Raw genomic sequence first — 12,850 nt, forward strand, 5'->3', positions numbered from 1 at the left:
AATTACTAAAGAAAAAATCACAGAATCATAGAGGAGTTGAGGTTGGAAGGGGCCTCTGGAAATCATCTAATCCAAGCCCCTGCCATGCCAGGTCACTCAGAGCACTTTGCACAGGATCACGTCCAGGTGGGTTTTGAATATCTTCAGAAAAGGAGACTCCTCAGCTTCTCTGGGCAACCTGTTCCAGCACTTTGTCACCTTCACAGTAAAGAATTTTCTCATATTCACATGGAAGTTCTTGTATTTCAGTTTGTGCCCATTGCCTCTTCTCCTGACACTGAGCTCCACTGTAAAAGAATCTGGCCCCATCTTATTGACACCCTCCCTGTATTTATATACATTGATAAGATCTCCTCTCAGCCTTCTCTTCTCCAGGCTAAACAGGCCCAGATTTCACAGCCTCTCCTTGTATGACAGATTCTCCAGACCCCTCATTTTCTTCGTAGTCCCCCAGTCAAATTGGTCTAGCAAATGTGCTGCTTCTTAGATGATTTAAACACCTGTTTGGTTTCACTCCAATATTCACATATGCATATCAGAAAACAGTTACTGAAAGTACCCTTTCAAAATGTTCTTCCCACATTTTTCATGTCTTTCCCTGTGCTATTCAGTGTTTCTTATGTATATGTTGCATTTCTTCCTTCTCTCATTGCTAAGTACAGAATACATGCAGTTATAAATTTGTTTATCCCATACAGATACTGAAAGATAACTTCCCCAAAAAGTACACAAGTAGGTTGAAAGATCACTGATCACAACTGTACTGGAAATGATTGAACAGAACTCATCAGAACTCATCCCACTGAAAGTACAGACTGTTCCCTCGTTTCTCTGGGAACAGGCTCTAGTGTAATCCCAGAGGCAACAGCAGCATTACCTGGCTGTTACACCTCGCTCTTTCAGAAATGAGAGGAGGACATCTCTAACTTTCTCCTTTCCCCTTCAGTATAGTGCTTGACAACAAGAAGCAGAAACCACCACCACAAAAAAAAAAAAAAATTGGTCTTCATCTTAGACATTTAGCACAAGGTACAGGGAGAAAGCTACAGTTTGAACACAGGGTTTTGACCTATGCTCATTCATTATACAGTATAAAAACACTCAAAACACACTACGTGCAAGATACCTTGCTAAAGACTAATACACATTTGAATATGTAACAATACACAGCTCCTGATAATAATGCTTTTCTGAAACTCTTGTGGAGTTGAGATTTCTCTTAGGCATTAATGGTACTGTTTAGAAAACCATTATTGTGTTCCTTACAAAGTTTCTTGATATGGTGATTTCTTCACATAGAAGTTAGTGTAATGGAACTAGGTCTTCAAGAGTATATTACAGGTTGAGAAGAAAACTTTGACAGGGTCACTGTCAAAGGGACAAGGGGAATGCAGTCTACTGAAAGAGTTTTGTGATAAAATAATGCTGGATATTTATAGTAAAAAATAATGTTTGTTAAGGCTTTTCCTGGCAGGAGCTTGTGAATCTAAGTACAGTTAGAGAACTCTTAGCCAAAAAATATATTTTCTTTAATGTTTAAACACAAGATCAAAGCACATAAACAAACACGGTATTTTGGGATTGTGTTTTCGGTACATTTAGGCTACCAGCATTTTTTCTTGTAAGTCAGATACTCAAAAAGCAATTGCTCAGAATAGAAACCTGGTGAAACAGCTTAAATATTTCTGAAAAAAAATCGATTTGCGTAAAAAAATGAAATACTACTATGTACATATTTTAGAAAATAGAACCTTTATTGCTAACCTCTTAAATAATTCTAAAAACACATAGATAATTATTTCCCTAGTAGCATAAAATCTTTTTTTTTTTTTTAATAAAATTGATAGGTTGAATACCCTTAAAGTTGACCCCAGCTTGATTGCTTTCTTGAAAGAATTATTATTTTTGCCATTTTCATCTCAGTTTTCTTTTACTCTAGCAGCTTAAGTGAATCATCTTAATTGTAAAAAATAACACTGAAATAATGTTTAAATTCTACTTTCTCAGTTAAAAAATTAAATCCATCTGGAGTCCTACTTTGCCAATCTAGAATATCCATCTTCTACACAATGATATGCAATCTGTCTAACTACATTCAGTGTTTACCAGGAGAAAGTAGTGAGATTTAATATTACGAAGTGATTATTATTAGTTATATCACAACAAATAATTAGATTTAAGTTACATTTGCCAAAATATAGAGGACTGTATATACGTGAAGCACTGTAGTTTTGAGTTCGTCTACTTAGCCTTGGTATGAATGTATTAATTGCAGTAATGTTTAGTTAGACTTGATTAAAGCAAAACCAAAAACAAATAAACAAACAAACAAACAAAAATATTTGAAATGGCCAAAATTTCCTCTCCATTAATAAATAAATAAATGTTCCTAATCTATGATTTCAGTCTGTCACTAAAAAGCGTAGTTTCTCTTCAGTCCATGTACATACAACTTCTTCACAAAATATCTAGGAATATTTTGTGCAAATGAATTAAAAGTGAACAAGACCTAGAACTAGTCTAGAACTAGACTAGACTAGACTAGAACTAGAACTAGAACTAAACCTAGTTCACTAGGTCTTCTAGTTCTAGAAATCTCCATCCACAGTCCCTTACTTGGCAGTAAGTAGTCAGACCTAGCAGTTCCTCTAGTAGAGAATTTTCTTTATCTGTGAGATAATAACCTATCAGGAAAACACACACAAACACACACCATCACAGACATACATACAGTTATAGCCACTTAAACCACGAGCTATCTTTCTTCTAAGAGATGAATTTGTTCTGCAAGATTCATTTGATTTCTAGTTTTTTCCATTTTTTAATAAAAATGTATATACCTATTAGTAAACAGAAAATGTTTTAGAAGGTGGGCCTTGGGAAAAGTCAGCAATTGTATCAAAGCCTAAGGAACACTTTTTATTGACTTCACTATGCTAGGAGAATCTTGGAAGAAACCAAAATTCTATCAGTGTTACTATTACTACCATGAAATACCATGAAATTTATACTTAGCTTTAAGGAAGTCTTTTTTTTTTTTTTTTTTTCTTAAAGTTTTATATTCATGCAGTGTTCAAATGGCTTTTTTTTGTTGTTTGTTTGTTTGTTTTACTTTGTTCTTGATCTTTGTAACTCAGGTATTTTATTTTTGGATAAAAATAACTTGAAACATTCCATATATTTCTCTAAGAATCATAAGATTAGGTAACATGAAATTAACAGTGTCTCCTAAATCATCACTAGGAAGCTTAGCTACGAAGAAGTTTTGATTTTTTTTTGTTTTGTTTTTTATTTTGCCTTTGAGAAACCATCTTTAACATGACCTATAAAAGCCAATCTCTTACTCAGATTTTATCAGCCACCTGAAAGGTAGAAAATTAAGTTTAAGAACATTTTATATATATATATATTTTTTTTTTTTTTCTTTCTTTCTTTCTTGTCTAATGTAACACAAAAGAAATAACAAGCTGAAACAGAAAGGACTTGCAGATAGGAAAATAATGTATGTTATCTTTTCTGTGGATAACTTGGCAATCTATTTACATTGGCAGTGTACTTTACCTGTTCTATCCTATCCTATCCTATCCTATCCTATCCTATCCTATCCTATCCTATCCTATCCTATCCTATCCTATCCCATCCCATCCCATCCCATCCCATCCCATCCCATCCCATCCCATCCCAATACTTTCCACAAGCCAAAGGGGGTGCTTTCAGCCATGGAAGAAACTACTTTGGGAGCAGTGAATGAGTAGATGGGTTGATGTGAGTTCATTAATATATATATATATTTCATTTACTTTTTCTCATATACCCTTTTGTCTTCTTTGGTAACATATGATGCAATATTTGATACACAGGAAAAATCATTTTAGTGGTAAGGAAGAGACAGATTTTCTTTGGGCTTAACGATACAGAGTGCTCAGGAAAACTATGGGAGCTGGGAGCCTGTTTGTAAATGAACAAGATGTCTGACAAAGTACAATAGGATTCTCTTGTGAGTATTGCTCTAGTCTTGTACAGAAAGTATGTTTTTGGAATAATCACTTCTTTGTTTAATTATTTTTCATTATATTTTTTCCATACAAAACCTTTAAGTAATTTGCTATGAACATGCCACATTTGTGCTCAGGGATAAGTTAATACGTGGGATTGATTTATCACACACAAAGCGTCAGAGAAACATTTGACACGAGGCAGTGTCCTCATGTAAATTTGGTCCTTTGTGATAATTTATTATGATGGAGTTCCAAAAGATTGCTGTCTGATTTGAGTTTGTAGGCACAAAAAGCAGAAGCCTGTGCTTCAAAGACCACATGTTCAAATAGAACACAGCAACAAGATTTTTGTTTTTTGGAGCAGTTACATCTGCTATAGATAAACAATATTTTTCCCTGCAAGGGATATCATCATAACCAGAGATTATAATATTGAAATGTATTAAGGGTAAAATCTGTTTTTGCTTTCTCTTCCTCCAAGCCAAGACTGAAAAGAACTGCAGGATGATTTTGTATTTGGTGTTGCAAAAAAATTGTCTATTCCTTGATTATTGGTTGGTAATTTTTAGGACTCATGGTCAAATATTTTGGTACTGAAATTATGTTAGTTCTGTATCTACTACCAAGGAGCACTGAAAAATGTGACTTGGCCTTTGTATAGTCTGCTGATTGTACAAGATGCCAAAGACCCTAATTCCACTATCTAAGTTGATGCCCAAAGGCCAACGGCATACATCTGAAAATAAAAGTGAGGTGAACAATAGATCGTCATATGAAACATGAAAGACCACTGATGTCCAATTAATAATGTAAATAGAAAGGTACAGATAATATATAATAATAACATACCTACTAGAATAATATTATCAGTGGGCTATTTTTCTGTACATCTTAATGAACTCCAAGCAGTGGAGGATTAATATAACACTAACTCTTTTTGAGATAAGCTACATGTGATGGGAAGCCCAGGGAAAACAAACAAACAAACAAACAAACCTGACCCCTTGTCCCCTCCCCCCCTCCAATAAAATAAAATAAAATAAAATAAAATAAAATAAAATAAAATAAAATAAAACAAAATAAAATAAAATAAAAATTGGGTGTTGGCACCAGAAGATTTTTCTTCATTTGCAGGCTCTTTGCCTCTCTAGAGGAGCATAATGAGCTGGACCTCTGGAGTAAATCTGCAGAACAATTTTGTAGGGAGTTTTTAGACAGAATGGGTGTGAAACATTTTGCTATGGGACAAATTTCAGTAAGTAAATTGTCCTGTAAAGTTGATATTTCCTATGTTACATGAGACAGAGGTGCTATAGCTAAGACAATAACATTTGCATGCTTCAGATGCTTAGATCAGCTATAAGCAATTTTAACTCCCTAATCAAAACACACACAACATTGTTAACTTTCACAGGGATGTTTTGATAACTGATGAGAGAGACTACAGCACACCACACAAAGGTGGCATGTTCACAGGTAATGAAATGAACTATGAGCTATTAATATTTAAATATGCAAACATACATATATACACAGAGAGATACGTGGAGACCATTGGGAATACTTTATAGCATTTTATCTTTGAAGTAGCTGTATTTCATAGATTGGTGAAGTGACTGAATTAAGAATAAGGTCATTGACTGGAAATATTAAGAAACGGGCTCATAACTTGGTATTTTGCTTGGAACCCCCGATAAACATGCAGTGAATGTGTTAGATATGGGCTCGAGATTATCACATAAGATAACAGCCATTTCCAAAATGCATTTATTTCAACTAATAACATTGATCGCATTTTTATTGTTGTAGTTAAATGTGATGGCTGAAGGCTGGATATTTGTTTTTTTTGAGATTCCAGGAAAGCAACTAGTGTACCTATATGTTTTTGATGGATAAATTACATTCTGCATTTGGACATTGGGAGTTACCAGATTAGCCCAAGTATTGGCAGGTCTGAGCAGGATCCAAGTGTCAAATTTGGTTCAGGCTACTCTCAGAACAGATAGAAATGTTGCTACCTTTATTCTGTGAGAAGCATTTCACTTGCTCTCCATTTGAGCACTCCTTAAAAGATTTTTTTTTTTTCTCCTTAGAGCTTCACAGGGGTGGGTTTTGAACTGAAACAATATCAGCTTGCAGCTGCCATTTCCTAATGATTATATCTGGAGACCAAGCTCTGGTTTGTAAGCAGGTTTGAGGAGGCTTAATGCTGTCTATATTTGCCTTGCTTTTAGACAGAAAAAAAAAAGGGGGGGGTCAAAAATTTGTTACTGTGGATCATGGTCCAACTGTCTGTTTTAGAATGAGGTGCTCTGCCTCTGGGAAATCATGAGATTCTCTGTTTGTTTGTTTGTTTGTTGTTGTTGTTGTTGTTGTTTTATTGATAGTTTTTTGTTTTGTTTTGTTTTGTTTTGTTTTCCCTAATAGCAGCTAAAATTCATGTTTGTACAATGGAACCTGGGATTCTGGTTCCAAAACTTGGCAAGATCCAGCTTTTATAGCCATCTAGTGTTTCCCCTTTGTCCAGGAAGCATTTCCTGTGTTGGTCTAGCCAGATTTTATTAGGGGGAGGGGAGATGAAGACCTTGCATATTCTCCCTAATCCTATCACACACTGAATCACCTCATTGATACTGACTCCACCAATGCTGCTTTCCCCATTTCCTGAGTTACTTAGCAACAACCATCCCTCCCTTTTCCACTCCCCCGATCCATCCTTTTATTTTTTCCCCTTTGCAATCACGATTTCCAAGCTGTTTAGAAAAATGAGGATCCTCAGCAGCATAGGGCAAGCTTTTCCTTCCAACCTCCCTTTTTATGCCTGCCAAATCTTTCTTGCCTCCAAAGCAAAAATCCAGGCTGCCTGCATATGTGTAATCAAAGGTTAAAAAGCACCACGGCTGACACCACGCATGTGTTAATCTGTGCTGCTGCAGCAGAGTGCATCATTTCCACTTTGACCTCAGAGTTAATCTGCATTCAGGCAGGAGCTCCATTGCTTTATTCATTCTTTTTTTTTTTTTCCTTTTTTTTTTTTTTCTCTTCTTTCTTTTCTCTCATCTACCCTTTCCACTGCTGTATCGGATTGTTGCATGTATGTGAGTGGTTCTGTAAATGTGTGCATGTGTATGCGTTTCTCCTTCCCTTGACTGTTTTTATTCTGCGAGTGTTTGTGTATGTGCGGTTTTTCTTTTCTTTTCTCCCAATTATATTATTGCCCTAGATCTGGAAGCTGCTGCTTGCTGCCTGAGCTGACGTTTTTTGATTATATCTGCAAAGGGCTTGTGCAGATCTAATTTCTGCCCCCCCCTGCATATTAATTCCCGCAGCTGGGCGCAATGTATCATCCCACTGACGGGACCTGGTAGGGAGGGGGGGAAGAACCACTACCAAAAAATAAATAAATAAATAAAGAAGGGGACGGATCCATCTGCAACCGAGAGAAAAGGGGAAAAAACAGGGCTGGGGGGGGGGAGAGAGAAAGAGATGATTCCTCCAAATCCAACAAGCCTGGGGAGCACTGCACTCTTGAATCCTGCATTTTCTCTCAAAATGATGGTGTGGGCACTTGTGTTCCTCTCTCTCATCCAGTGGTAAGATGTGCTTTCTGATTCTGTTTGTTGGGGGGGTGGGGGGGAGGAGGGCTGGGGGTGAAGATGCTGTTTTCAAATTCACAGAGCTGTCGTGAGAATGCTGGAGGTTTAGATAGCGACATTACATTCATCTATCTCCTAGCAGATGAGATCTTTTAATGTTTTATTTCTCTTACAATTGTGGTTGCTCTGAAACGGACAGGGAGTGTGAGCAGCGGGTGTGTGTGATGGTGGTACATGCCGGGTGTTTCATGGAATTTGGTGCCATATTAATGAAGCCTTCTCCCTCTGAATTATTGTTTGCTAGAGTGCATGGAGTTATAATGCAGCTGTGTTTTGTGGGTAGAATGTCCGTGCATTCACGCTTGTTTCCACCTAAGCAGCCACATCATGGCCGTGCCTGGGCTTTGGGCTCCGAAGCGCTGTATGTTTGTTCTGTAAGGAGCCAGTGCAAGGATTTAGGACCAAGGACAGGGATGCATATCTCTGCAAAACCTCTGAAGGCAGATAGTGAGCTGCTGCCTGCATTTGCTGGTTACTGAGATGTGTTTAATGCTGATGAAATAAGCAGTGGGATGTAATAGAGTGTGCAAATCACATAGCCGGTCAGATTAGACAAATATTTACAGTAACATTTACCCCCACGTGCTTACACATGTACTGTTTGAAGACAACATGTGCAAGGATGCTGCATGTGTGTATTGTATACATAAATGTAAAGAGGTAAAAATCTTAATAGCAGAGGAAGAAGGAGTTTGTATATGGATGTGCAGAAAGTGGAGGGGGAGAGTAAGTACTACTGCAGTGCCAAGCAATATGCTGAACCAGGCATTCTTACAAAGGTTTCTGGACTGTACATTTAACAGTTTAGATGAGCAAGTAGCATTGCATTGTAAAGTACTTGGTCTTTCAAGACTTTTCCTCACAGCTGCACAAGCCTTGTTGACATTTATACACTACAGAAGTTAGTACCAACTCCTTTTTCTCTCTTTTTCTCTTATTAATGCTGTAGTCATACAGGCTTCTCATTCAGATTTACCTTCTTTCTGCTCCCTTTCTTTTCCTTAGACACTGCCATACAGAAAAGTGGGTTAATTTTGTTTGCTTTTTTTTAAATAATAAAAAAAAAAAAAGTGAACTTTGTAGCTGCAGATGTAGGACTTTAGTTCCAAGCAAAACAAAAGACAAAAATTACTGACCAAGGAAATTAAAAGTTGCTGGATTTTACAGTAGCTTTCATCACAAACAAATAACTTTGTGAAGAATTCCCCTAAAATTAAATGTAAAATGGCTGAAAATGGAGTAGAAAGTGAAATAAAACTTAGTGAGCCTACCAGAAAAGAGACCTTGTTGTCAGAAGCCAGACAAGCAAAAGGCATGTCTGATTTTGTAAGAATTCTTTATGATTACTATGTGAATAGAAAGCAATGGAAAACGAGCTTTTATTGGATTTCAAGAAAGCAGTTCACCTAAGGACTTCAGCTGAGGTGACTGTACCTGTGTTTGTATTGCTCTGTGTAATTCTTCCTTCTTTCCCACTGGACAGTGCTCACTTTACACAGATACAGTCTCAGATTATTTTACTGTAAAACTTCCACTAAAACGATCCCTGATAGTTTAATTCGCTTATTTTCACTCACTTTTCAGCTACAGAATTTTGCCAAAATTATTTCATAAGCTTTAAAAGAAACTCTTCATAGTAGAAATTAAACTTTTAGCTCAGCAAAATGTTCTGTTTTCTGTTCATAACCATCTGATAGCCAAGATGGTTTGCTCTGAAACTTTCCTGACATCATATTTTAAGGAAAAACAGACAGAGAAGTAATATTAAGGAGTTACAATTAAAGAGGAAAATTATTTTTAGTGCTTTACAAAAATATTTTCAATGAGTCAACATGAAAACATGATTTTATTTCTAATAATCAAGACACCTTTCTCTTCCTGTTGTGGAAGAAAAATTAATGTTACCTTTGGGAAATCATGGACCAAGAGAGAGTTAGGAAAGTTGAACTTGGTGTCTATTTATAGCCACAATGAAAACTTTTCTTTCTTAAAAACTCATCAAACAGATCAGATAGAGGGCAATATAATTGTATTATGTGTCACTTGTCTTGGACATTTAAATTCTTATAGGGCAATGTAACTGAACACTAACATGCGCTCCATGTTATGTGTGTAAATAAATGTGTTGAAAACAGTCAGTACACACAGATGTTAAACTATTTGCAGAATCTTATCAAAGTAGCTGAACATAAATTGGTTGTTAATTTTGTGCAGAGGTTTTTCCTATTTAAATATAAAAAAAGAAGTTATTCTCTGGAGAAATTAGTTGTTTCACAATTGTTGATAGTTTGGAAGATCAGAGAAAGAAGAAGAAAGTTAGGGCACTATTCAGGTATCACTGAAAGCAACAAACCATGATTTGAATCAATTCAGAATAAATGTCACATTATAGCACAGCGGTACATTACCTTTACAGTGATTTTATATCATTAGTTTCATAACATTCACACAGTACATCTTTACAACTCTGCACACTAAAGTTTTAGGAAGCGTTTCTTTCAAAATTTCATAAGTTCCTAACTGTGCTGCAAATACTGCATAAAGTTAAGTTCCCCCATTATCCTATCACTCAAACCAGTGTAACAGCACTGTGCAGCCCACCCTTTTGACTGAAACACTCATAGAAAATGAGTCAAACCAAATTCCAAATGTCTGTGCACCATAATACGGGGTTTGAGACAATATTTTAAAAATGTACATAGAATACTTTAATATTTGCACATATCAGTATGGGGTTTAATTGGAAATAATATTTGATTAAACTTATTGTATACTACATAAGTAATTAATGAATATTGCATTTATTAAAGCTCACTTACCAGCAAAGTTTCAGATAGATTGAAAGCTATACCCTGTGTACTGTTTACATATGGGTTTTATTTGTTATTTTTGTCTAGTCCTTAGCTCTAACTCATTGACAACAAAAATCACGCAGTGCAGAGTAATGCTGGGACAGTGGCTACTTTTTTTTTTTTTTCCTTGGAAGTGCCCAAGTAGTGGAATGACAACGTTTCTACAATGTTTCTATGCTACAACTAAATAACTAAAATTGAAAACTGTCAAGAATGATCAGGAGAAAAAAAAAAAAAAAAGCACAAGACAATCATTTTAACTCTAAAATACCTTGGTGCATATATGAATGAGCATATTTTTCTTAGCAAATTACACAGCATGGAAATGAATAAAATTGTTTTGTTCCTGTAAATCACTAGCAGTGTCAGCTGGTTTCTTGCACCGTGTGGTACATGATATAATAACAATGATTAAGAGGGGCATGAATATCCCTGAGCTGAACAGTCATTTAGAATTACTGTAAAGTTTGCTAACATCAGTTTGGAATCAACCTTGCAGATGTAGTTATTCATATACTAGCTTCCAATTCTTTCATGCAGTGCATAGCACTTCTGTAAAGTCAGAGGTCCTGTGGAAGTCACCTGGAGCATTACTGGAGTATGATGTTGCTGAGCAAGAGACAATTTCTCAACAAGGAATAGTCCCTTGTAAAGAAGCACCACAACAGAAGTTGTGAATATAAATGCTGTTAAATGATGACTTTATCCTTGTACAATGAAATTGCAGATTTAGTGCTGACTGGCCTATATACCACCGTGTATTTCAGCAGAGCTGAGACTGCATGGACACAGGACCTTCACTCTACTTGAAAAATTCAGGGGTAGCAAGGAGAGTGAGATTGCCTTTGAGTTTTTCATAGCCATACTGCATTCCTGACTTTTATCAGTTATCAGCTGTAATGGTGATACATTCATACTGATTCAGAGAAGGAATTTGGAACAGCTATGATTCTAATAAAAAGACTGCAAAAAGCAATGGTATAAAGCAGACTAGAACAAGTAAATAACATTCTATTTAGTAATTTTAATGGAGCATAAAATATTGTAGATATTTTCTCCCTACTTTCAAGTATATAATGGTTTGGAAATGTGTATTAAACCCTTTAACTAACTTCTGTTTTTTGGCTATTCCACATAACCATAACTTGCATACTAATATTCATGTATTCCAAATTACTCTGATGAATATGCAAAGTGATATTAGAAAGCCTTTCAAAAAGTTTGAATCCTTGAAAATCTGAGAAATAAAACTTGTTAATAGTAAATAAATAAATAAACAAACTAACAGCAGCTTTAGAAATGAATCTAATCTTTAATTGTAATATTTACCATGCAATTCATGTTGTGTCTTCTCAGTGGCCATCTAAACCATGTCTTTGGTCATGAATTTAAACTGTTCTAGTTCAATGCTATCTGGAAAAAAAATATCTTGTTGATTTGAATTGTGATTATGTTGTTTTCCTGTTGAGGATATATTTGTTCAGTTGTTATAAGTCAAGAAACTCTGTAACATTGTCCAAAAATTTAAAAGGAAAGAAGATTGACAGGAGTGAATGTATGAAGGCAAAGGAAGTACGTATCTGGTCACAGGAAACTCATTGCAGGTCTCCATCCCACTATGCTTAAACACTTTAGTACCTTAGTAATGACCACCACTTGCTCCAAAAAAGCACTGAATCATGACTTAAAAGCATGAGTTATTAGAAGATTAGATAAAATGTATAAAAAGTAATCTCCAAAGAAGAGGCATCCTAAGGACCCAGGTCCAGACTCCCAAATGGCACTTTCCTGCAACTTGGAGATGCACTAACCCATTTTAAGTTAGCTCAGCACCCTATACCTTTCCCTGGTTTTGTTCAGCCATTCTAACTATAAAATGTTTATACATTCACAGATATAGACTTTGTATTAAAATAATAGTTCATTAGTTCTTTGAAAACATGCAACAGAATACCTAGAGTGTACTGTGGTTGTCGGCATCATTGATGCAGTCTGAACTGCTGCTTTACAAACTACTGCACTTGCAGCCCTACTCAGTCTTGTACAGAACAAGTAGGTTATGTCAGAATGGCAGGGGAGAGTACATTGCTAGCTGAAGGCTCGCTTAATATGGATTTGGGCTTGGTATACACACACACACACAAAGATTTTAGAAGTGAAGTTTCTTTTTAGTTTTGATGCTTCATAGTTTATCTAGTGTTGCACTTTCCTTATGGACATTTATTGCACTATAAATTCCCTTTGACACGGATGGTAAGGCTTGATTTTGCATTTTCCCTGTGATGTCTACTGAGAAATCAACATCCTATCCTGCAGCTAATGCTGAACATCTCTGCAGTCTTAG

General features: G+C 35.9%; 1 protein-coding gene across 1 annotated transcript in view; it reads left to right on the forward strand.

Moving 5' to 3' along the window:
* Nucleotides 1–7,484: 7,484 nt before the first annotated feature.
* The window catches only part of GABRG2 (gamma-aminobutyric acid type A receptor subunit gamma2), a gene marked incomplete at both ends in the record, with an annotated part of 77,889 nt that continues 72,523 nt past the window's right edge, over nt 7,485–12,850 (forward strand). The window contains one exon of the mRNA XM_084295199.1: nt 7,485–7,591. Coding sequence (XP_084151325.1) covers nt 7,485–7,591 — 107 coding nt within the window. The remainder of the gene's footprint in view (nt 7,592–12,850) is intronic.

This window comes from Netta rufina, assembly GCF_964035555.1.
Source record: "Netta rufina genome assembly, chromosome: 14".
NCBI lineage: Eukaryota > Metazoa > Chordata > Aves > Anseriformes > Anatidae > Netta > Netta rufina.